General features: G+C 36.3%; 1 protein-coding gene and 1 long non-coding RNA gene across 9 annotated transcripts in view; one reads left to right on the top strand and one right to left on the bottom strand.

Moving 5' to 3' along the window:
- Positions 1 to 27,222, bottom strand: part of NTNG1 (netrin G1) — a 152,448-nt gene that overhangs the window by 4,202 nt on the left and 121,024 nt on the right. For 3 of the 8 annotated variants that reach the window (XM_048947106.1, XM_048947107.1, XM_048947108.1), the window contains one exon: positions 20,497 to 20,634. The exons of 3 other annotated variants lie outside the window; for them this stretch is intronic. In XM_048947106.1, the coding sequence (XP_048803063.1) occupies positions 20,497 to 20,634 (138 nt within the window). Of the gene's footprint in view, positions 1 to 20,496; positions 20,635 to 26,406; positions 26,575 to 27,222 lie in introns of all 8 variants that reach the window. 2 more of the 8 variants (XM_048947113.1, XM_048947105.1) reach the window with 1 other exon arrangement.
- LOC125694220 (uncharacterized) lies at positions 1,181 to 20,483 on the top strand. Its single transcript, XR_007377467.1, has 3 exons — positions 1,181 to 8,839; positions 15,903 to 15,989; positions 16,339 to 20,483. It is a non-coding gene; the product is annotated as an uncharacterized LOC125694220 (long non-coding RNA).

The following is a 27,222-nucleotide window of genomic DNA, read 5'->3' as shown; positions in this document are numbered from 1 at the left end:
TGTCTCAGTGATGCCGTCAATAATCAAAGCCCCTTTCTGAGAGCTCTGGATTAAAATTTTTTGTCCTGTTTCTGAACTGCCATGTCAGGATCTGGATACTAAGGTACCAGGAAGGTGACAGATGTATGTCTGAATTTGAATGTTCTCTTATATTCACTGTAACAGTGTTTATTATGTACAGGAAATAATAACTCATCACCAAATAAGTTTGGTGAGCTAAACAACCTAGAAAAATATCACGATGACAGGCCAAAAAAAAGTTTTTTGAAGGCCAATATTTGAGGTATATAGCCTCAGTCACAACAGTTATGTAGTTAATGCTGACCTTGTTATTCAGGCTTCATATTCAATTTTCATATAGGTAAGTATATGTAATAATAAAAAAAAATAATTGACAGTACGTTTACTGTGCCTATTTGCTCTGGACTACTCATTGCAAATTAGGCAGCAAAAATGGTGAAATGTCTGTTCCACCAGTACTGACCATTGTTTGCCTTGATTAATTGAAAGAAAATCGATAGTCAATTAAATACTGCTTTTTAAATGGTAGATATTTCACTTCATGTTTGTCCCTGAATATATTATCTGTCTTTTTCTGAGTATTTGCCAAAAACAAATTTGTTTTCCAATAACTTTACAGTTATCTTGCCAATCATAGCTTTTTGTCTAGGAGGCCATCCACCCAGATGCTGGTTGTCGTGTTACAGAGTGCTGGATGTGGGTGACTGATGTGGCTCTGTGCTCCATGAGGGCTGCTCTGCCTTACGCACTGATGCAGGGTGATATAAAATCCCTGTGTAATTATTGTTGCCTACAAAATACTGGATACAGAGCTACAGATGTGAAGTTTTTAATTCAGACTGTTAATATATTATTAAAAAGCTTTCTTTCAAGTACTTAAGGAATGAACCAAAAAACTTCAGTATTTTATGCATAGAAGTTTGCCTGCAGAAATGCATTAAGGTAAATACAGTAGAGTTTAATGTTCTTAGTACTTGCAGCTGGAAATTTTTCAGCTGTTAGTCTTGTATTGTCAAAGATTTCTTTAGTTTTTCACTTGCACCCATGTGTATGTATCATGTAGGTAACAAATGCAGCCATTTGGAAGGGGAACAAATCTGAAATGGAATCTCCCTCCCTGTCTTCCCCCCCCCCCCCCCCACCTCACCTTCTGGACGGCCTGGTGAGGATTATATTTAAGACCTAAATATTAACTACTTCTTATCTAACCATTTTTATGTTTATTTAGCTTAGGATTTGGATTCTCGATTGCTAATAAGTGCAACACATCAGCAGTATGAAGTACTTTCATTGGAGTGTTTTCACTGAAGTCTAGAATGAAATTTATTCATCAAATAAAACAAGTCAACATGCTGCCAAGTATTTTAGGCAAGAATATTAACTGTTGTTTGGAAAATTAATAATGTTTCTAATGTTAATTTGGTATTTTGCTAGGATATGCACTGTAACGTGTATTTCAGAAGCAGCTCTCTGGCTCATTCTGAGGAGGTGGTGATGTGGCAGCTGCTGAGCAGAGCAGGGGGAGCCAGGACCTTGGGCTGCCTGCTCTGTGTGGAAGCCCAAGAAGTACTTGTGCGGGCAGGTAGGACTGATGAAGTCCAGCACACAGGTAACCCTTAGTCTTTTCTTTTCCCTGAGCATTGAGCCTGAAAACACGGGGCTTTTCTGCACTCTGCATCCCTCCTGCATTCTGTTACATTTGGGCAATGTTCCTGCCCCCTCATAGCAAAATTTTGTCTCCACTGCTGAGAAGTGCTGAACCATCTTTGCCTTACCTTCATTATTGGTTTATGGTTCATTGGTTTATGGTCTAAGCTATAGTCTGATTATGGAATCCTTAAAAACATTACACAAAGGAGACAGAAAAAAGCCATGTGTGAATATGGGGGAAAACCACTGACAACAAACAAGTGTCTTCAACTAGTAGGAGATGGTAATTACTTTTTAAGCTAAAACTTACATGTTTTTTCCAAAATATTCATTAATAAGTTATTGAAGCTCCTTTTGTAGGATAAAGCCTTTATAAATACTGCATGATGACTTAGCTCAATTTACAAAAATATTTGCAGGAAACTATTTGATTTGTAAGTCTAATGTCATTAAATTTGCAAATGGAATAAAAAAGGGAAATAATGGGAAGAAAACCTAGTCTTTCCACTAGTTTAAGCTGTTCAAGAATTAATTGATATGTGTTTCTGAGAATTTTTTAGGTATATAATGAAATATATTGAGTAGTGTAGATGTTTGACAAATGTCTACTTTCCTCTTAAAAGTTCAGACACAAATATTACATGATAATTTCTGAGTCTGTCCAAAACTCTATTATCATAACAGCTTCTTGGAAAAAAAAAAGGGAGATTATATTAGGACTGATTTTAGCTATGAAGCTAAAGTGTAGACACAGTAATACAAATGCAAGCCATGTTCTTTTTGATCTGGAGTGTCACCTCGGACATAGCATTGCACTGGTGGCTGGTGTTCTTTCTGTTTACTGTCTTGGGTTTTTCAGGGCACATGCAAGGGCTTTGGTCTGACTGCTGCTCAGATAAGAAAAAAATACCATAATGGATTTAAGACTAATTTCTTTTAGCCTTTTATCCTTCAGGGAGGCCATTAAAGAGAGGAGAAAGTATATTTTGTACCTTGCTTCATACTACCTTTGTTTTGGTTCAGCTTGCCTACAGTAGCATCATATACAGGTGGGTCAGCCAAACAAACATGAGGAAGGATGGAACGCTCACTTAAAAAACAAGCAGACAAAAACCCCAAACCAAAACAATTTTTTTGATCTGAGATACACGGCATTCCTTTTCTCGTCACAGTCAGGACTGATTTTGAAATGTTTGTTGTTTGTAGAAACAGCATAAAGATCATTAACAGTGAAATTAAAGAAATATATCTTTTTATTAGAAGTCCTTTTTTATTTTATCGAGAATTCTTAACCCCTTCATTACAAGCAGTGTTTTTTTTTTTTTTAGATCTCTCCCACCACTGTTTTTCTTCATTGCACTTTTTTTTTATTATATCATTTCTTACAGCTCCCTTCTTTCAACTCTCTCTACACTTGTACTTTTCATCTTACGGAGCCTGCGTCTTATAGGATTTGGACATGTTGATGGGTTCACCTCTTAGTATATTACACAGTTTGGTCTATTCTAGAGAACTGTCACAGGTTTTTGCTCTATTTCTGCTGCAGTGAATTTTCCTTACTGTTCCTCTGTAATTTGTATGAATGGTGCTACCAAAATCACGAGAATTTTTTGGACTGGATTTCAGCCATCCTTAATAACTGAAAGCATGCAGGCCTAGTGGCTGAAGAAAAAATGGGCATTATTCTTTAAAAATATAATCGTTTAAACAGTTTTAAAACAAAGCAAAACAACAGCCCCTTCTTCCTTCTCCCTCCAGAACAAAAAATATATGTATATATTAAAAAAAAACCAAACAATGAACAACAAAACCGAACAACTGCAACAGAAAAGGAAGCTTGTTTATAGATAGGAATATTGCCACCTACATGTATGCATTGCAAACATGCACAAGAAAACCTCTGCAGTCATGAACTAATATTTTTCCTACAGTTTGTCAAACTGACATTACTGGAGATGGGTCATGCAAAGCAGTCTCTTTCAGATGACATTATTTTTACACAGTATGAAAGAACCTTAATTCTGTTCTTATTATGCTTTAAGGATTTTTATGTGGAGCTCCACTGACTCTCATGAGATTTCAGCCATATAAAGTAAATATTAGGAATAAGTATGTAAGAGCACGGAGAAAGGTTTTCAATAGTCAGGCTTCTGAGATGTTGACAACAATTGTTGTTGCATGCTGCATGACAACCTCAAATTTTTTTAGCAACTGTGTCTTACTGATTGAATAAAGAGTGGTCAGTAACTCACGTGGAGGTTTCATCACTAAGACTTCTTCCCCTAGCTTTCTACCAACTAGGTCTACTATTAGACTATTGTTAAAATTTATTGTTAAAATTTATTTATTAATTTATCAGTTAAATTTACTGCGATATATGTATATACATATATATGTATATATATGTGTGTGTGTGTATGTGCATATATACATATATATATTAATGCCATGAATATATGTCAGAGTGTTTATCAGACCTACTCAGAGGTTTTAAATCAATCAGATCTGATATAAAAAAACAGTTATTGCTCCTTTAAATATACCCACAATGGTTTATTTTTTGAAGTGACAGCAATTGACCATTTGCTGCACTGGGTTAAACAAAACTATCTTAAGATGCTGCCAAATCAAGATGAGATACATGCTTATGTAGTATAAGAAGAAAACTGGTTTTTGCTTACACACCAAGGCACATTCTGAAGTTGAGACAAAGTAAATCAGTGCAGACAAGTAGAAGGCTAAGGCATACCTTACTGTGTCAAACTTACTGCCATAAAATGACAAATAATACAAATATCTCTGGTGCAACTTTGAAATTATTTATGATTAATAAAATTGTGAACAATACAAGGGAATAAACATTGACCAAGTGAGAATAGTTTCTAAGGGCAGACATCTCCATCTTCTCTGAGAAATGCAAGTTTGGGGCACAAAGGTTTTTTTTTTTTTTTAAGTGAAGCCAGCTTTATCCAAGTCATCAGAGAGTAAATAATAGGTGCGTCATGAATAAACTGCACTTACTGTGCAAGTTTCTGGTAGAATTCTTGGATTGTTTGTCTATGTCTAATTTCAGTCTTTTTCTGCACCATTTTCACTCCATAGATATACTGCTTATACTCAAATAGCAGGAAAAGTCTTCAGAATTCCTACTGGAAGATGCAGCTACTGTTCAGAGCTCTTCCCTGTGCACAGCCATGGAACGGATGGTGATTCCCCTCTCTTGCAGATAGGTTCCAGTTTATCCTGGCATCCATGTGGGTAATCATCTTTCATGATTTTGCTACTGAAAGTGTAAATTCCACCATAGAACAATTTTATTTTTTTTTAAGCATGGTGACAGATGGATGTAGGAAATTATTTCACAACTTGTGACTACTTTATCATTTTTCATGTCTCATTTTATCTAAAATCCTTAGAATAATTAATAAAAGATAATGGGAAGAAACACATCAAATCCGTCTGAGAGATGGGGAGAATTTGGGAATACATATACTTGCCTGATTGTGGAGTCATAACAATCTTAACAGAAAAAACACCAGATTGCTTGTTAAAATGGCTGGAAACAAATGCAGATTTAGTCATCTAAGAATTACGGTTGAGATGAAACCAGAAAAGATTGGAGGGTTTTTGGAAGCGGTTAATTAACCTTTAGTTGTACGATTTGGATGGTTTTGATTTTTACTTGTCCAAAAGAGAATTATTTCCAAAGAGAAGAAAAAATGCCCCATATTTTTTATTGCTGTGCTTATGGAGGACCACTGTCTCACTATGACTCTCACCATGTTTTAGGATAATCTCAGGAAAGCAATAAGCTACATCATAGCTTTATTTGCTCAAAAGGGTCACTACATACCCCTATCACTCATATTCCCCTAAAAAAATTGTAGCTGTAGTGCCGTTATTTCTATGTTCCTGGAGACAAATGAACACTCATAAACCATCTGTCTTCTTCCCTTATGGCTACTTGTTTAAGTCTGGATTTTGATATAGCGACTATCAATACACTGGTTAAGCATAATGACCCCTTGGATACAGAGGACACAGTGGTTATCAGAAGGCCCTGTGCACAATTGGTGGTTGGATTTGGTTCCCCAAATATCTTAGGGCCCCTGCAGATTGTAACTTCCCTGGTTAGCCTGCAGCCCTCCTGCCTGCAGGTTCCCTGCCATGCACCACTTCCTTGTCTGCATTTGACATCTGCTGTAATACAGTGCTACTGTGCAACAAGCATTGGAAGTGACTCCTATAAAAACTGAGTTGCTGTGAGCAGTATCTGTCAGAAGCTTCACTGCGACTTCCACCCAATGGAAACATCAGTAATCTTAAATTACACTGTCATAAGTAGCAAAGATATTAAAATAGGATGCACATGTAACAATCAAAGGGAAAAGAAACTCTGAAGCAATTGATAGATACAAGATATTTCTGTATCATTTAATTGGGACTTTCAGCTATGTTAGGGTAACCATAAGTAAGGCTAAAACCAAGCTTTTACAATGAATTTGCATTTCTCTAGCATGTACTTTTCAAAACTGAAATTCTGCATAAGGTGCTAGGATAATACTCTGCTATGGAACACTGAAACATGAATGTGCAAAGTAAATGGCCTAGGATCTTTCAGCAGGTGAACTTTCAAAGTTTGTGAAGATTAGCTACAATGTAAAGGTATTTATATAGCTCCTGCAAAGTACCTGAAATCTGAGGTATAACATTTTCTTGTTAAAGCAATAATGCTGGGAATTTACACTGACAAATTGTGTTGAATGTGGATGAAAATCTTCAGAGTGCTTTTGTTAAGCTGACTCTGGAGTGGGGATAAAAACATTGCCCCTGTAGGTCTCACAAAGCTCTTCAGAGAGACTAAAGAGTAACTGCTGCCAGTGAACAATAGAGAGGTTGATGCCAAGGGAAGTCAAATGGTTTGCCTGCCCTAACAAAAGAAGGGTACAAATGCAGGTCCTGTGCATTCCTGTGCTGTTTACTGCACTGTACTGTCTTTTTAGATGTATGCAACAGCACATTTGATCACTGTTTCCAAGGGAATTTGGAGAGTCTCAGATTTAAAAACATTTACCAACTACAAAGTTAAAAAAAGAATATGCAATCTTATCTAGTTATAAGTGGCATGTGCAATTGCATAAAATGTTTAAATATTCTGACAACTAGAAATAATGATGTCATTTGTGTGCTTTCTTCTAATCTGACCAGTTAAATCTTTGGCTACTTCATATATCAGAAAGAAACATTTGCAAAACTTTACTGTCTCTTTTGCTTTATCTTGGCTTTGATTTTATTTATATTGTTATCTCATTAAAATGAAATCAAGGAATGATCTTTTGATCTCATGTCATAATTCCTTTCTGAAACACACTGGATGATAATATGCTGTCTTGGAAATGCGATTTTAATTGCTGTAGTGCTTTATTTTCCTACTCTTTTCACTGGAATATCTATGAGGTGATTCAATAAGCTAGCTTTTACCACTCAGCAAAAATGAGAACTAATAAGTTAATGCGTCAAATAATTAAAGCTATTAAGTACTTCATGAGAGTTTTCACCAACAATATTTACTGCTACACACAGGCTAGCTCTAGGCATCAGTGTGCATTTATCTTCGCGACAGGGCAGCCATTAGTTGGGTAATAGATGGATCGCAGATGGAAAATAGATACTGGTCTTTCAGAATGATCCTTTTCAGGTGCACTAGTTTTGCTGCAATACGCCACAGAGATGTAACCAACAGCATCAACTTAGCCAGTGTTTTAGTTAATTTAGTTATTATCACATAATTCAGCATAAATGTCCAAAAGACACTTGTACCAAAACACACTACAAAATTGCTGTCCTGGTTTAACTATACTGCCTCCTAACAAAATTTCTAAGGCCATAACTATTGATTTGTCTTTCCAAAAGAGATGTTTTGGTAAGTCTGCAATTAGAATTCATGATATGTTATGGAAGATTGGCTGATTTGAAGATGGACAAACACACTGACCTACATATTTTACACAATAATATTATGCAGTTGTTACAATTAAGTTAATTAGAAGGTAACAGGGTTGTAATAACATTTTATCAGCTATACAGTTAGTGTCAGAAAAGTTGTTCGTAATGTGATATGAACTAAAGATAGCATCTCTGAATATGAGTATTGATCATACTTTGACAAAATATTAAGAGAAATCAGATACAAAAAAAAATCCAGTTACGGGGCTCTTAAAAGAGCAAAACTGTTTCCTTCTGTACTCCACAGAGGGAAAGTTCTTGCATAACTTTTGATGTGCAAAGGTGCTAAAATTTAATTATTAGTGAAGACTGAAGTAACCTGAGACCCTCAAGGAATAGATAACTGCAAAATATTATTTCACTTAGAATTACTTGCTTTATTTTATTTACAGCTATTTTCTCCAATTTTCAGAAGATTGCCAAGTCATATTAGTGTTAAAAAATAAGACATCTACATTGATCTGGACAGAGGTTCAGTATGTTCCTCTATAATCAGTGTGTTATGTTTCTATAGATATGTCATATCAATACCTTCAACCTTCGTGATACGAAAAATGATAGCACTACTCAAAAAGTTTTCCACTTACATATGAGTCTTAACAGCCAAAACTGACTTTTTTCCTCACACTCTTTTAGAGCCCTGCAGGTAGTAATGTTACTAACTCATACACTCTCCTTCAGTTTAGATATGGAAGTGTCACACACAAAATGTTCAATTTTTATGAAAATGTATTTCTAAAAGGTTTATTATTTTTATTTTTAAAGTAACAGTATTTTTCTTTGAAGGATTCTTAGAGAAAATGGAAATAGAGTTCTGCTAAATAACTTTCAGATAAAAAGTTGCATTTCCTGACAAGGTTATCTTTTCCAGTCTACTCTTTCCTGTCCCCAGACATCCCCCCATGCAGAACCCAACCTTACAGAAGCTGGATGTGCATAACTCCTATCATGTTTATCCTTCTCTTTCGGCAGCTTTGGCAGAGACTGCAATGGAAATCTGCCTTCTTTGGTCACTGATCTTCCCCAGGACTGCATATATTCCTTTGCACTCCCTCCTGCGTGAGGAACCTGTGTTTGCAGCATGCCTGTGTAAAGTGCTGGGTGGTAGATACATAGATACATGTGCATGGTGTTGGAAGACAAGAAAAGGCTGTACTTCCAGGTAAGATGACTTTTTTTGTAGTACTATTCATGCTCTCTTCATGAGAGATCAAACACTGAGCTTCCTCCTGCTCCATAGATCCACATGGCAAGCCAAGGTAGCCGTCATGTCACAGGCCAATCTCTGCACAGACAGATGGTCTTGGGCAGGATAGACTCCCACAGGGTTCCTTAACTGCTGAGGTTCCAAACATACAGACAGTGAAATAAGAGCATGGAGGGAGTAAGAAATGCTCTTTGAGAGAACTTTTCCCAATTGGTAAGATGGCAGATCTGAGTGGGATGATGCCTTTCTGAAGTCTGCAAGAAAGCTACAGAATGAACATTTGCTAAGCTCAAAGAAGGATGAATGCTGAAGAGGAGAGGAACTGACCAGAGGGATTTGGGCCAAAGCCAGGATGGGTGGGAGAAGGTGCAGGAGGTACCCAACACATCTTAGCTGGCTTTGTGTTTTCTACCTGCAGTACACTTCAGGTCTTCTAATGCTGCAGAGCAGGCGTGGACTGTAGCGTCGTTAAGTTGTCATTGTGCCACTGAATGAAAGATATAACCAAAGCACACTTCTCTAAGCAGCATTTGTGTGTTAAATCAGTGAGGGTTTTGCATGAACAAGCACAGCTCTCAGGTCATTGCGTAAAAATTATAGCAGTATATGGTTATATTTTGATAGGTGGTATAAATCTGGATCCAAATTTCCAAATCAGTGCAGAAGTTATGCTGTGCACACACAGCCTTTGTTTCATGTGCCTCCCAATGTACCAAATGGCACGTGTGCGCATGTAATTTGAGTCATTTCAAAACACCTGGCTCTTCTTTTTTTGAGACATTTGCATTGTAATACAATTTTGTAATTTGTCTGTAAATATGTGTGGAATGAGATTTTTTTTTTTCCTTATAACTGAAGTCTTGCAGAGAGCTGCAATTTGCTGTATAATGCCAGCACAATGGGGCTGATTTAAGGGTGTTATTTTTGCCCTCAATATAAATTTCCTTGCAATAACAGTCCCAGTTTAGATCTCATGTTGGGATTCTCCTGTTCTTGAAATCAGTAGGAAGTAAGCTGCTTTTTTGAACCTTGTGAGAGTAGCATGTTCTCCCTGGGCTCGACTCAGTGCTTATTGCCTCTCCGTCAAAATGCAGCTTCAGTTCTTAAAGAGTGTGGTAAAACTCTCTCTTCTTAGAAATGATATTCTAAACTCTTCAAAGTAGGAGTCCTATTTCAAAATATTTTGACTTAAAAGGGAAATTCATTTTCCATTTAGAGTACATATAATATTCAGAGCTCAGTGATGAAGCATTCTCATTAACAGGACACAGTTGTGCTCTGTTGAGAATTGTCTGCTATGGACATATATTTTGTGCTCAGAATACTGGAGATGTTTGTTGTTCCTGCATCAGTCAGTGTGTATGGGAGCTGAAAATGGCTAGTGTATATGGGTAAAAGCTGGGAGCTCTTTTGATTCTAATTCTTGTGCATTCCTGACCTATAGTTGCTCGGGTGCTAGTTAATATGAATGTAAATAACTTTTCAGGGGAAAGTTCATTCTGCAAAGACATTATGACTAAGCTCCTTATAACCTAGCAGTTTTGAAGTGCAAGAATAGATTTTTGAGCCCATTGGAAAAGCCTTCAAATTTGACTGTTCAGCAATTCAGAGATGCTCACTATACAGTTCCACCGCTGACCTCCTAAGCTGGAACAGTATTTCTCTTTATCAGCAGATGTTTTTTTTGTAGTTTATGCTTTGTACATATGGAAAATAAACAGGATCCACATATGTCTACAGAGTACAAAAGATTTTCAAACTTACTGCCTTAAGTTTAGTGAGGAAATATTGTGTGTAAATTGATCTACAAAAAGAAGTACAAATCAAAATGTTGTCTCTAGGTTCAGCCAATGGCATCCACATAATTGTCAATATGTAGCTTTGCAGTTCTATCTGAACAAAAGGCAGTTATTAGAAGAGTAGAAGAAAATAGCATATAAAGAAGTACTTGTCCAAGCTGTAGTTATAAAAAGCCGCAAAGTAGTTTTGGGCATAATGCTTTAATCATCATGTGCTCCAGCAGTGTACTGTAATAAGAGATGTTAATGAATGTGTTCCCTTTATAATTCACCAAGCTGACAGAGGTCCTACAGACATTAATTATCAACATCTGAGTTACGATCAAACTCTTCTCTCTTCTCTGTAGAAAACTTCCACTACTGTCACATCTCTTTCTTCTTACCTGATCATCACAGTAAAACTTTTATTAAAGACTTAATTATTCTCCTTAGAATAGCCAAGATAATTACAACAGGCTTGACTTGGCTCCCATTAAAAGTTTATGTTAGTGATTTTGCCGCTGGATATAGTCCAACACGAGGGAAGAGCCATTCATAATCAGCAAGATTATCTCAAAATTGCACAGTGATGAATTAAAATTACAGGAACAACACCATTAATATTGTACTGAATATCACAATACTTGTGTTTGGGCTTTCATTCCCCTCTAAATACATTTTGGCTGAGTCCTGCAAAACTTTATTTACTTTCATTGTTCTTATATGAGGAGCAGTCAAAGTTCTGGCTAAAAACATGGACTGGCACTTATGATTTTGTTTCTCATTTTATCATTCTCATGTTTGTTGATGAAATATTTACTTATAAGCTTAAATATGGGGTGAATCTGAAGTCATTGTAAGGGTTAGTACATGAACAATGGTGAGGATTATGTAGGTAGGACACTTATCAGCAAGAAAGAAGCCAAAGGAGCACCATGCCTGCAGATGATTTGGTGAGCCAGTCATGTTATAGATGCACAGTGAATATCAAAACAAAAAAAATTATCAATAGATTTATTTACAAACAGTAAAGAAGAACTCTGAAATTATAATAAAATGAAGGAAAAAAGAAAAGAGCATCAACTCAAGGATATTAACTTCAAGAACATGTTAAGGCACCAAGGCAGGCCATAAATGAATTAGGGCAATGTATTAAAGTCATAAAATCAGCAATAAATTTGTTTTTGAAAATAGATCAGAAGCATAAGCTTTCCTGTAAGTCTGTAGGACAAACGGATGATGTATCAGGTATGGATGTGGAAAAAAACCTATCAAGTATTTAGTACGTGGAAGAGCTTCAGGAGGTTACCATGTCACTGCTTCTCCTGATGGGGGCATACTGTGAAGGCATTTCAAGGTCTGCACAAACCATTCTTAAAAATTTCAGAACACTGTTGTATCAGGTCACAGGAAACAAATAATATTGATCCAAGGATTTTGAAAAAAAGCAGAAACAATTTTCTGTTACCTGTGATTTTACAAATTTAATTGTCGGGACAGACTTTATTTGCTATTAGAAGCAGCTTTAGCAGATGAGATTTTTCTAAAGAGCTCCAAAGAGATTGAGAAGAACTACAGACTTCAGCAGGAAGTGATTTGATAGGAACTGTAAGGAAGAACAGAATTAGCAAATAAATGAACAAGTATGATAAGCAAGGATGAACTTTCTAATTTGTGTGTGTGTGTAGAGGGGAATAAAAGGAAATAATGGCATGGAAACTTAGTTGAAGATTTTCTGAAGGAATTGGTAAGCAGCATGTGGACGCATGATCAAGTTGATAACATCAATCTCCAAAAGCATTTCATGAGATCCTTCAGCAGTGTTTTTCAGATAAACATAAAGATATCATGAAATAAGTGTCAATTTTTACAAGCGTCATTAATGATGGAATAAATAATGGGAAATAGGATAGGAATGAAAGTCAGTTATTACAATTGAAAAGTCTACCACTCAGACCTGCAAGATTTGTGTCAGAAATTAAACATGCAGAACTGTGCTAGAAAAATGAATGAAGAGTAATGTAATAAAGTTTGCTCATATTATAAAAGTGTTGTGCTGTAAAGATTTTCAAAAGTATCTCTAAGCCACTGGGTGATTATAGAGTAACATCACAGGTGAATTTCAGTTATGACAAGTAATGCCTAGCAAAAACCTCCACCCATATAGCTACTTGACTTTTACCATTTAGGAAAGACCTTTAAAGTAGTTCTGGGTAATTTACTGACAATTTTGACTTAATGCTCTGCATCAGAGGCAAATAAAATCTTGGTTTTCTTTTTTAGTTTGGGAAAAAAAGATGGAACAGAAAACACTACACTGTCACCATATGGTGCACCAATCTCTAATACTACATGAGATATTGACAAGGTATATGGTATTAATAGAAAAAGTAGAGTCATCTGATTGTAGATATAGACAGTTAGTTACTGGTAAAGGGAGGATTAAATGGATAAGGATTACTTAGTTTATGAAAGCAAAGATATATTGAAGGAAAATACAGTAGACATTTATAAAATCTTGAATATTATGGAAAAGATGAACTGGAAATGATTATTCATTTATTATTACATCTCTTCTGCCCAAGAACTAGGAAAAAACAAATGGAATTGTCAGCCAGTTGAAGAATTGTTGTATTTGTTATTGTTCTTAACAAGTGACTAGACAAATCAGTGGACCAAAGTCTCATCAAGACCAAGTATGAAGGTATTCATGAATTCTTTGGCTAAGAAAGTCCCTATATTGTTTCCTCCTAGAGTTTGGATGCCCAAGCTAAATGAAATACCACTCAACACTACTGTCAGGTACACAGTACTGGGGTAAATTGATCCCTGGTTGCAGACTTTCTTAGGCTTCTACCTAAGGGTCGACAGGCCTGGAAATGTGAAGACAATCGCAAGCCATGCAGGTTTTGAAGTCCAGCTTTACTACAGGCTAGGTAAGATGCTCAGAAGTGGAAATTAAGAAATACAGTGAAAAAAAATAGTTCTGTTAAGCATTCTAATTAGGAGCTCAGATCTTGAAAGGCCTTGATTATTTCCAGAAATTCATTGCTGAAGTACAACATATTGATACTAAGTAAAAAAAAAATCCTTTGGCTCAACTGAATTCCTTTAAAATGTTGTCTGAGATGTTTCACACCTCTATAGATTATTCATAACAGATACTGTCAACGAATAAGGAAATCCAAAATTTTTGGAAGTACCTCAGATAGTAGCGGTACATCTTTAAAAAGCTTTGAGTCATCAGCTATATACAGATAGACTGAATATTGGTATACCTGCTTCAGTGGTACCCATTTATTAATGCATAATATTAACAGCCTTTATTTTAATTTTTAATTTTACTTGCACTGGGGGAGGCTAGCTTCTGTTAGGGAAGACAGTCAGCACCTTACAAGTTCACACCTATCAACTAAACTTTGATTTTCACATTGCCATCAGCATGAACAGAAAGATCTCTGGGGAGAGATATATTTGCCAACATGTAAATGAAGTTAAAGCCCTAAATACTGAAGCTTTAATTATCAGCATGTTCTGGTGTCAGCACTGCCGTCAGTTGTATTGATGGCATGGCAGGAAGTGTCGACTGTCTTTAATTGCTTTGGGTCAGTAGTTTTTAACTCCAGGTAAGTAGGATGGAAATTATTTAACTTGCTCCTAAAATGATCCTTTTAAGGACTCTTTATAAAAATGTCCCATCTGAGTGTGTCTGTGGTGGAATAGATCTTTTTATTTCTGTCCACATAAAAACATACTGAGCAGGCAAATTGTAGTTATGGCCACTGAGCAGGCTTACAAGGAAAACAGGACAGATTTTCAGAGGAAAAGGCCTGCTCATCACTATTCAAAAGAACACTTAATAATTCATAAAAATTAACTGTTTTATAAGTTTTCCCTTCAACATGTTTCCAAATGTGAATAGATTAAACAGTAATTGCTATCAAGCTTTATGTTCTATTTCATGTGCCTAATAAAAGTTTATCTTACGGATCTTACTTTGTATATTTTTGATCTATTCCTTACTGACTGCAATACACTGTATTAAAATATTTATCATTGTGCTATCAAATATTAACCATTTTAAAATCATCTGACTAAAGAAAACAAATAATGCTACTTGTTTAACTTTTTATGAATTTCCTAGTATTTTGTTATTCAGAATGCTCCTTTTGACATAGTGCCAAAAATACTGCAGTACCTGGAAACTTTTTTCCCTCTTTTCAAATTGGCTTGTTTTGAAATGAGCTCTACTCCAACTCATTGCTATTGTTCATTTTGTTCCTGCATGTAGAATAATATCATTTTTTCTGTCTGTAAGAAGTTCCTATGTCATTTCAACACAAGAGTATTGTTCTGTACGCTCTGTGGTGGCTTTTTTTTTTCTTTTTCTATTTTTGGAGTGCAGGGTGGAGAGAAAATAGAACAGTTGATTTTTTTTTATTTTTTTATTTTTTTTAGGATGTCTCCCTGTTATCCACTTGCTTCTTCATCTGAAACTGTGTGGCTTTATCTGGTACAAATACCAATAACTGTCATGTGACTGATCTCATGATAGAGAGGAGAATGCTGCTGTGGGGCAGCCCATTGCAGCCCAGCCTCCAGGGTTCTTCCCTCCCAGCACAGGATGCTGCTCTCCCTGGCTGCTCCTGCTTCTCCAGTGCATCAGAAAATACTTGTTTGCTTAGTATTCTGCTGGTTTAGCTCTAAAATGGTTCATTGACAGTCCAACAAGTGACTGAGATATTTCTAGGGATGTGGGATTAAAACTGGGAGCAGTGGGATTGTAGCACCTGTCATTAGAAGAGTTTGGACAGCTCTGGAACAGTTGATACCTGGGCAAGATCAAGAGAACTTCTTTGCACCAATCCAATCCTTAACTTTGCAGGGGAAAAACGTTTCTAATAAAAGTCAAACATACAAATGTTGATGCTCAATTTCTGTTCACTTCAGTGAATGCAAATCTGATCACTTTGTTATCAGAGATCTTGAGCCAAAGAGCTGCAGTGTATTAAGAGCCTCATGCTTCTTTGCAAGATGCTAACTTATATGAACTAGCCCTGTGCTATTCCTCCTTCTGTTTGTTTTATGACTCATTATTTTCTCGAGCTGCCCCCCACACAGGTGTTACCTAACTCACAATCCTTATTCTATTCACAGAGGCTTTCCTTCCAGCACACAGGTGCTTTTGATAATGTCTTCGAGCACATACAAATGTCTCTCTAACCTATTTCTTTTTGCAGGTTACTCCATTTTCATGATGTTTGACAGATTTTAATGAGGCAGTACTAAGAGCAGTCTGAGACTTGATTCCAACTGGCCATATTATGGTAACTATGTGAATCTGTGTAATACTATATATAGAAAGCATCTTATGTTTTCATTTTCTCTCTGCTCCTCATAGAGGAAAGATGGTTCATTTCATCCTTTTTGTAAAATGCAAAGTTTGTGTTCTGGTTTTGTTTTTTTTTGGTGTCAAAATACCCTCTCTGCAGAGAGATGAGCCTTCTGTTTCTCCTTTAAATCCAACATCTCATTAAAAAGTAATAACCTTCCATAATAATCATACTTTGTTAGTAAGAAATTGTCTATGTATTGCTATATCTGCATGGCTGTTTTGTGGGCCGTGTATCTTGGAATTACTGTGTTAATAAACATATTCACATTGTCTTTTCTCAGCTCTAAAAGACCCAGGATTTCAGCACATGTAGTAAGCCAGCATGCTTCCACTGAGGTTAATGGAATCAGCGTTTCTGAATCATCTGAGAATCAGGTCTGATAACAATGTAATTTTGTTTGTAATTTTGCCTTACTTGTTATTACACCTGTAAGTCATACTTTGCCTTGAGTTGAAGCTGTGGGATTCTGGATTGGTTTAAGGAGAATTATTCTGCATTTAAATTTAGAGTAGTTTGAAGCAGACTGTTTCTTTGACATCCAAATCCCTATACACACACAATTTCTTCATTCTGCATAACAGTCATGTAAAATAGATATTGTGAAAGCAGTATTTTGTGTATAAAAAAACAAGGAAAAAATGTTCCTTGGGGATGGCATTGTTCAGAACTTGGTACCTGTGAGTCAATTCTCTGTGTTTTATTTCCCTTTGGCTCTGAAGAGGCAGTGCACTTGCTAGCACCAGTCCTGGCACTAAAACTAGAACTAGAAGTCTGTGCAGCACCTGTGCTGAGGGGAAATCCTGCTATATCCTGGCAAGATAAAAGCATTACAACTGCCACTGGTGGAAGGATGTAATAAGATAGATTGGATTGTCTTACAGGCACACAGACAAAGGTGAAATGGAAAACAGGGCTTTCCAGTTCTGAATTTGTCATAGTTCCCCATGCAGAATGTCAGTGTATAGATATAGAAGGGCTAGCAGATATATCCGCGTACAGATAAGTATAAAAACTTGCTAACTTTCAAGAGGAGAGACCATTACATTTATATATTTAATCAGTCTGGAAAGAAGAATGTGATGTATTTTAAGAAAATAATGGTAACACATCTTTTATTGTCAAATACTGAAACACAAACTTCCAAAAGCCAATGTTAATATAATTCACAGGATCACAACTTCTGGTTTGACTTTCTTTTGAAATTCAATTTGCATGATGATTTTGATCAACTGCCTGGGGTTCTCACATTTATATCATGTGATAAAATGTAGACAAAAAATATATATTTAACTTATACGAGAAATCAAATGCATACTGTAACAGAATATGAATTATCTAGCAGGCTGCAGAGTGATAAAAGGTCAGTACAGATACAAGCACTGAGCACACTTTGAGCTTTTAAGATAAGAATGTAATTGTAATCTTCTCCTTGCCTTAATAAAAAATATTTGAAATAGGAAAAAAAATAAAAGGGTAAAATAAAAGCAACTATTCAGAGATCAATGTAAGGCATCTGGCTGAAAACTGAAGCAAGACATTTTAAAACAATTATTGTCAATAAATACGCTGAATTTAATTTCTGGGTGCAAGCTATGCTTGATAACTCCAAAATCCCTCTTTGCTCATTAATCATATGAAGGAAGATAGTGAATAATATCATCTTTTTCTCCATGGGATGATCATGTCTTAGGCAAATTAGAGTTCTGTTGCCAAGTTGGGATTGCCAGAAGAGAAAATTTTTCTTTGTTGGATTGGATAAATACACAGCTGGCTTTGGAATCAGTTGTAGTGAGATTGAAATTAAAAGGTTTATTTTCAAACACTCTTATATGAACACAACAGAATTTAGATGCCTGACATGACATGGAGGAGAAATATGACATATGCAATATTATGAACCTGCATGCTTAGAAAATCAAAATGGTCCTGCATGGTATTTTCCCTTCATCTGTTTTTTAGACTTGGTCAGTTCTGTGCAAATTATTCTACTTTTTGTTATGGATTCCTCTTATCACTAGGAACCGGTCACTTTGGCCCAAAACAACTGTCATTGCTGGTTACATTTCTTTCTAGCTTTAGAGTTTTTTTTGTTCTGTTTCTACATTGCTTTCTAAAGGAAATGACTTAATTGCTATAAGACACAAAAATTAAATATGGCTATCCTGTTTCCAATGTTTCTGAGATTCTAAAATTCTCTTCTGAATTCATTCTCCTCACTTAGATCTCTGTATGTGTGCAGGTGAGAAAACCATTGGAGGTATGTGGAAGAGTGGTGGAGGGCTGAGCCCTGGCTGCTTCCCCTACACTTTGCCTGCAGCGTGGATGGGTCCAGAGGTAGACACGGAGGCACAGCTGCACCTCTGCCTTTTTTTTTTACTGAGGGCACAAACCATCCTGTTCTAACCAGACCCTGGCTGACTGCTGTGTCTGTGCAGCATAAACCCTGAACTCAGTAAGATAACAGTTGTTATCACAGTGCTTTTTATCTGGGAGGCAATGTCTTAAATTGCATCTGACCTCTGTATGCACAGAGAAGCAAGTGATGAGAGCTCTACCTAGATCCTCAAAGGTTTTAGATGAAATCAGTAAGAGTGCAGTACCTAAACGAATACTTCTGAGGATAATAGCTTCTGTGTCTTTCATCCATGTGTTGTACAAGGGAGACTCTGAACAGTAATTTATCAAATGATGTATTGTGAGCCTTAGAACACAACAGGATTTTCAGCACTCTTTTTCCCAAATAGGTTCACTAATGCTTGATTCTAAGCCATTTCATTTACTACCACCATCATTAGAATAATTAAACTAGCTGCGATATAGATTTAACTTTATTTGTGGGTAAAGCTTCTGACTGTCCTAGGTCACTGAAGTTTAGCAACAAAGCTCCATACAAATAGATTTTTGTAATAGTACCAATAGGCTACATATGACAAAAAGTAAACAAACTCATATTGGTGCGCTGTGTGTGTATCCATCTTAGCATATTTATATTTCTGTGCAGTGCAAGCTCAAGGTAAACCCATATGACCATGTGCTACAAGTCCAGACAAATAGTTCTTTTGTGCTCTGTTAAGGCAGAAGAATGAGCTATTATTTTTTCTGTATATTGGGACCCACTTGTTTGCCAGCAAGTTGTTCAGATTTCAATGGGAAGAAAACCAAGCTAAAATTGCCACACTGCAAAATTAAATGAATTGGAATTCTGTTCCTCCATGAAAAGACTTGAAACGAGATTTAAATTTTGTGTCTGTTCCATAAAATTAACCACTGCATCTGGTTTTTCTTCTGAAATTGTTCAGGTAAGTTGATGAAACTTGGGGGTTATGTGACAGAAACACAATCAGATGGAGATTTGTTCAGAAAATTACAATGCAGAGAGGGACACTTAATTGGTTCTGTCAGCAAACAGAAAAGCACTAGCTTGCATTTCCAGAAACTGTCTAAAACTTTTACAAATAGTCTGACTCAGGTAAAATCAGGCTAATTATATGTTGGGCTCAAAAAATACTCATTAGAAGAACTTTATTGGGGTTATAATGTCCAAAACATAAAGACAGGAAACAGTGTGATTAATAAGCAATTGGTTTGACAGCCTATTTTATCTATTGCCATATTAATTATGTGACTGTACAACACAGTACACAGACCTTCAGCTCTATTCATTATCTTAGCTACTCAATATCTTATTTAAACCCACAGATGAACACAAGTATTTGCTATGCTTTATTCAAATTATACTGCAAAGAATCATATTGATTTTCTTGTGAAAAGGTGAAAAAAAATCATGAGAGGTCTCTAGAGTTTCTGGAAGTGAGTGTTCAAAACAGTTATAACAAAAGAAACTGCTGAAACAGCACCTGCTGCTAACAATGTGTACGCCAAATTTCAGCTATTATTTTTAAGGACATTTTTTTCAATTCTATTTTAATATTATTGTTAAATTTTGTGCAGTGTTCACTAATTATAACATATAATAAGCCAGCACTTTGCAGTTGTATTGCTCTGAGGCTTAGTTCTAAGGTGTGAAAGTATGATTAAGTTAATCCAAGAGATTGAAGTTTAGTAGGAAAAAAAATGAACATGCAGAGAAATTACCTTTTGTCTTTTAGGAAGAAATTAAAAGTTGGATTTAATATGCTGATATGTTAGTACACAAAACGTTTTTCACAGATAGCAAGACACACACATTTATATATTTCAGTGGGAACTCTTGCAAGAATTAGCAAGAGCAAGGACACTGAAAGTGTACTAAAATTAACGGATGGCACAGCCAATCTATTGTCCTCATCTGGGAGTCTCCAGAAAGGCTCAGGCGGTATGACATTCTGGCAGCCTGCAGAGGTTTTGCTCATTTTCTGCTCTTAAGTAGCTGCACATGATAGCACACAGACGCAGAGGCAGCGAAGTTGCAGAAGAGGGGCAACTCTGAGTTACTTACGTTGACAGCCCAAGCTGTGCCAGATATATCCCGGCAGACATTTATCACATTTAGGCCCTGATGCTCCCTCCTTACACTCACAAAATCCTCTGTCATTACAGCGATCATGGACTGAACCAAAAGGGTTACAATAACAGTCTGCAGAAACAAGACAACACACACACACTGGATTCAGGTCTACATGAAGTGATAATTCATTTAATACCATAGAGGCTGCATTTCCAATGTTACAGGTAAAGGAAGACTGTCTATGAATAATATCAGGAGTAGTGACTGTAATTACTGTAGTCCATATATTTGTTTGCAAATGTCATTTCAGGAAGAGGCATTTTATGATATGAAGAGAAAAAGGTAGGCAGGAAGATGTGAAGGCAAAAGCTATCTGTTCTTTGAGGGTGATTGTAACAGACTGGTAGGAATGTTTTTGACAATTTAACAAATGTTAGGAAAGCTTTACATATCAATGTGCCATTAGGGCAAAATGTTTCACATCATTAAAATGGGCTTGTCTATATATTACTCAATGGTTTTAGAAATGCTGAATGGCTTTAGAAGGCTATATAAATGCACTTTAGTTATTTCCAAGATAGTCTTCCTTTATTGTTTGGAGTAGTATAATAATTTTTGTGGATATTTGTCATTAAATTGATGAGACTGTATTTATCAGTGACATTAATAAACCTTTTACATTTTCCACAATGATAAGCAGAGGTGAGAAGGAATGTAATGCAAAACTTATCAGAACTTGCTTTATGTTGCTGTTTTCATTTCTCTCATCTCCCAGTGGGCAGATGGAAGATGCAATGAGGCTCTTTCTCTGCTGTATATTTTCCACACGTGTACTGACCTAATTAAAGTAAGACTAGGGCAACCTATTTCCTCCCACAACAGTTACTGTAGGGGGATATATCTTCTTCAACCACAGCCCTTTTCTTTATTGTGATTAGAATATGAGAATTCAGCTTTCAGCTAGCTATGCGAAGAAGATGTTAGCTAGCAGTGCTCATTTTTTGGCATTCTCATTCTTCAGTTTTTTTTCTTCAAGTGATCTTATCTTAATTTTTATGAAGACCCATGTAGACCCAGAGTAACTCCTCCCTTACCCAAGACTGCAGACACACTTGAATTCTGGCAGATCTCTGCTGCTGTTGAAAGCAAAAGAAATACAAATTGATTCTTGAATCTGAGCGACCTGCAGGAATCTGGCTTTGTGTGCCTGTGAATCACTGCTGCTTTGACTACTTTTGGCAATTTTTCCCCAGTATTAGGTTAAAATTGAGTGAAATTGAAAATGACAAAATGTAGTTGAACTGGGAAGGAAAATATTAAAAAATACAATGGAAAATCTGTGTCAGGAAATAAACAAACAAACCAACAAAACCACCCAACAACATTAGCAGAAAGACATTTGTCATCTGTTGTGTCAGTGTCTAATAGCCATAAATTGCAGATGATGCTTTTAACATTTGGCATGCTGAGGAAGAGAAGTTACCTTTGGCAGTTGGATATCCACAATAATAATACAGTCAATTAGCTAGCAATGTTCATTAATGAAGTTGAATGCTGTAATGCCAAAAATATTGTGCAAGACAGCATAATTATGCTGTGATGGGTGCCACTTGAAAAGCTGGCAATCCTGATGTTAATCAGATGTACAAAATATTTATGTAAATAGACATAGAATGGAGTTACATACTGAATGCAGTAAGTCACATTTGTTTAAGGTGTTAATAGAAAACCTTGAAGGACAAAAGGCTTGGAATTACATTAGAAACAGAGGACCCAGTTCTTACAAATTAAAAATAACTTAGTTGAACAAATCAGATCTACAGCGATTAAAAAGAAGTATTTTTGAAAGAAATGTGTGGCCAATGCTATAGATACATAGTTTTCAATTGGCTGCAGAACAAGAAACTGACACTGAGTCAGTGAAAGCTTTTCTACTGAATTATCATATGAAAATGTTAGAAGTATTGGGTCCATATTGTGCTCTGCCACAAAGAAAACTTTAAGTCGAGCCATTTTTGTAAAAGTGCTAGATCAAATCAGAGAACAGACCTGGGAACCTTCAGAAACTCAGCTGCGTCTTTTCCAGTACACAGTTGACGCAAGTGTCTAACCTAGAAAGGTCAACAGAACACCCAAGCTCATTGTCCAACAATATATGACATGCTGTACAACGTTTCCCATCACCTGCCAAATACCTAAGGAATTAAAAAAATCAAATTCCAATGTGCCAAAGAAAGACAGTGGGTATCATTATGACCTTGCAGCAATAGGTCGTTAAGTAACATTTCCAGATCCTCTTAGAAAGAGCATATGCCAGGCTGCAGGACAGGAAAAAAACCTATCTTCTGCTAATCCAGCTGGGTAGGTATTTTCTTCCTGACCTCAATTTGGTAACTATAAAGGATGGGAAGATAACAGTAGTAGTCATCTTTTCACTGAGATGCACTATATTAATATAATTCTGCCAATAAGTTTAAAAAAAAAACATAGGCAAAACGAGCTGAAGCTTACAGGCTTGCTGCTATCATTCTGGATTGACAGTGGCTACAGAGCAACCTTTAAAGCATTGATCACTGGAATTTATTAAGTTTTCACAGATATTAACTGGGACCTAAGACTAGGTGACCACATGGTTGGATCTTATAGGTAAGACAATAATCACTATTTCAGTATTTACGTTATAAAAGCAAAGGAAATGATGTATTACTCTGGGTCCACTTGGAGGTTTCAACACTTTTCATGCTTACCAGTGTGTGTGTTCACTGAAACAGAATTATTAGGCCAATTCTGCTAAATTGCACTACAAGCATGCCCAGTGAATTATTTTTGATATTAAAATAGCATGACTTATTTAGAAATTGGGTTGTCCACTGAAGGTAATTTGGAATTCAGCCGATAAACATTTGACACTTCATTTTAGGAAATAAAATTTATTTTACTTCTAAAAAATTTAGAGCATAATGAAATAAGATTTAAGCCCACTGTATGCTATGTTGCATTTGCTTTATACTAAAAAAAAAAAAAAAAATCCATCAAAAGACAACAACAAAAACCCCTCTCAGTATTTAAATGCTTTTTAATGCTTCTGGTTTTAAAATTGAAACACTTTCATCGTTTAGATAGCATTGACTAAGATTCACATTATCCATGTACTTACCATATATATATCAAAACTATATAAGTAGTTTTGATAAATCAGAGCCAAACCCCTGCTAGCTGCCAATAACCTATCTAAATATGTTTGAATTTTCTATATATGTAGTTGAAGAGGAAAGAGTTAAACTGGAAAAATTAGACTTTTTATGGGAATAAGATTTGTAGTCTCTGAAATTCTGATTATTAAAATGTTACTGTTAATGTAATGTTCTAATCATACTTAAAATTCAAAACACTGCTCTCAGAGAAGAAATGAGCGTTTCCAATAGAGCAAGACTCCATGTGTATGATGCAGCAGGATGGTGAATCCATTCTCTCTCTGCAATGAAAATACGCCCCACATTTTGCAGGATTAAATCTTAGCAGCCCCGCATCAGGAAAGAACTTCTGTTTTCTCTCTCTTTTTTTTTTTTTTTTTTTTAATTTCTTCCTCGAAATGTTCTTTGGTATCCTTTGCATTCCACTGGTTTCATGCCAGCAATAGTATGAAAGTGCTGCGCTGGTGAATAAGCTGAGAAACAAGGATTTTTATGCATTATGATCATATGATTCTCAAAGCTGCCCTAGACCAATAAGAATATTGTTATTTAAACAAATTACATAATATGTAGCAAAACTGTGTTGATCCTGTAGTCATCTCACATGGGAGCCCATGAGAATTTTGCTTGCTTTAAGGTAGGACCTAAATGGACCTAATTCTGCTTTTCCTTAGTGTCTGGACCACTCTGAAATGCACAGTACTAAGACATTCTAAATATATTACTTGCAAATTAATTAATTGCAAACCTACTTATTTTTTACCCTGGGATTATTAACTTCCTGGTCTTAGGGATATAGCTACAGTTGCTAACTTAGCACTTCAAGTGTATATGGGAAAACAATTTATTGCATGATCTGATGAAAAATCCCGGAGTATCACGCTTATAAGGCCTATTTAGATAGCTGAAATTATATGGCCCCGATGTCATATCGATGCTGTTCCTCATTTACATCAAACAAATATGAAGGACAGTGCTTTTTACTGATAACATTTGATTGGGTTAACATCCTCAGCACAGTCATATAAGAAATCATGACTTGCCTACTAAAGTTTATATTAGCTCAGACTAATTAATGTCAGAAGAGATCATGCATTTTCTGAATGTGTTGCCAAGCAAAGTTAAAAGAAGGGAATGTGAAATGCAGTGTGTGGATGAATCCAGGTGTTCATCACAAAATAAAATGTAAATCTGACAAGCTGTAGACTGAAACAAATAATAGCAACCTAAAAAATGTCTGGATTGAATCTCAGGAATGGATTATAAAGAATATTAAAATGTAACTTATTCACGTGTAGCCAAGTTGGTATGAAAATCTTTTTTTTTTTTTTTTTTTTTTTCCTCTCTTTCTTTTTGTTTTCCTTCTTGGAAAATAGAAAGAAAAACTAATTACAATGGAAATTCAGGAAATGTTATTCTGATGTTCGTGTCTATAAGCAACACTATATAATGAAATTGTAAATTGGTTGTTTGAATAATGCCTTTTGTGGAGATGTGTTCACTACTAGATGGTGTATGAAGCCAATAGCGAAACTTTTATTGACTGTTCTTGGTCTTCAACTGCTGTCCTATCACTTTCTATGCACTGACTTGAGGTGATAAGAGAACAACGCGTATCCTTCTTGTGTAATATTTTTTGTACTATACAATTTCTTATTTTGTTCGGACATTTGCTTTAATTCTGCATTTTGGATAGTTACATGAGATATTAGGTTTAAAGCCCTGCTTTCGTCTTGGTTTCCTATATTTGAATTGACATTATGTCAAACTGGTCTGACAAATTCTAATTACACAGGCATAATTTCAGTTTCTTCTCAAAAGAGAGAGGAGTTAGCAGCCCTGTTCCTGTGAATAGAATCTGGAGCTACGTGTTCTTTTAAAATTTAAGTTAATAAAAGATGAAGAAGAGATGGCTCTGGGGAGACCTGACTGTGGCCTTTGAATACTTGAGGAGAGTGTGTAAATAGGAGAGGGAGCAACTGTTTATATGGATGGATAGTGATAGGACAAGGGGGAATGATTTTAAACCAAGACTGGGAAGATTTAGGTTAGATATTAGGAGGAAGTTTTTCTTTCAGGAGGTGATGACGCACTGGAACAGGTTGCCCAGAGATGTTTAGGATGCCCCATCCTTGGAGGCATTCAAAGCCAAGCTGGATGTGGCTGTGGGCAGCCTGGTCTGGTGGTTGGCGACACTGCCCGTGATAGAGTGGTTGAAACTAGATGATCTTTGAGTTCTTTTTCAACCCAGGCCATTCTGTGATATTCTATGAAAAGGGGTTAACAACCCCCATCTTCTATTCATGTACCTGGCAACTTCTGTAGGTCTTCTGCAAGTGTTCATGCAAGTGAATGTACTAATAATTTCGAAAGTTAGACTAGGAACAGGGATTTATGACCCAAAAGCTTCCATTTTCACACATGTACAGCTCCCTGCTGCAGGCCAACACAGTCAGCTTCTTGGGGCTTCCTGGGAGAGTCTTCCCAGGGCCATTAATCAAGGGATTTCATCATCATGTACAGATCCAAAATACTTCCTTGGGGCTACAGTGACAACTAAAGCAACAGATGGAAAGTCTTCACAGATGTTCTTATCCATTGAAAAAGCTCATTCTGGCTCAACTAGCAATTAAGCAGCAGCAGTCCCTAGCAGCTGCCAGTAGCTGAAAAGGCACAGAAGAAAAGCCACAGTTACCCCGGGACTGACCTATGCACACATTTTCATCGTCCAGCTCTGCAGAAGCATTTCTGAAGTAGCCCAGCCTGCATAACTCACAGTGCTGACCTCTAGTGTTGTGCTTACAGCTCACGCAAATGACCGTATTGAGCAGCTCGATGTAACTGCACCGGTTGGAGTGCCCGAAGCATTCACAGTCTTTCAAGGAAGAACAGAAATGTATACAGAATGTATACAGCAGCAGAGTAATAGCACATTACATGCTCAGTAAAAATGAACTATGAGAAGAAGTATGAATGAATGGCACATACATGTTAATCAATGTAACATGGACAACAGCAGATGTTTATCTGCAATGAAAGTGAGGTTTGTTTCAGGCAGGTTAGCGTGACTGACCATAGCATGACGTCAAAGGCTGGTTGCTATTGGCAGACCTGATGGAACTGAAGCATTTGCAGTTGTAAACCTTTCAGGAGTACTGGAGGCTCAGTTTCTGCTGATAGAAATGCATGTCCTTTTTGCGTATTTGAGATGAATATAAATCAAGACACAGGAAAATCTTTCTCATATTAAAAATATTGCATACAGAGCACAGAATTGCCAAACTTCAGCATGTTTTTATCTATAATGGTAGATTAAAAAAAAAAAGATTTGTTCTGACATAAATGGTAAGCATTCAAAACTAGTACTGAATTCAGCTCAGTGTAACTGGTCGGCACCTTGGGAAGGAACTGTTTTACTTCAAGAACAAGCAAATCTCGAGTTTGACAATTTTGGTAAGAACCTCCTCAAACAAGTGAAGCAGGAGGAAAAAAAAAAAAAAAGGAAATATTACTTAAGAGCAAT

Source organism: Lagopus muta, chromosome 5 (assembly GCF_023343835.1).
Source record: "Lagopus muta isolate bLagMut1 chromosome 5, bLagMut1 primary, whole genome shotgun sequence".
NCBI classification, from domain to species: Eukaryota; Metazoa; Chordata; class Aves; order Galliformes; family Phasianidae; genus Lagopus; species Lagopus muta.
The sequence above is the reverse complement of the archived record's forward strand: the minus strand, read 5'-3'. Positions and strand labels throughout refer to the sequence as shown.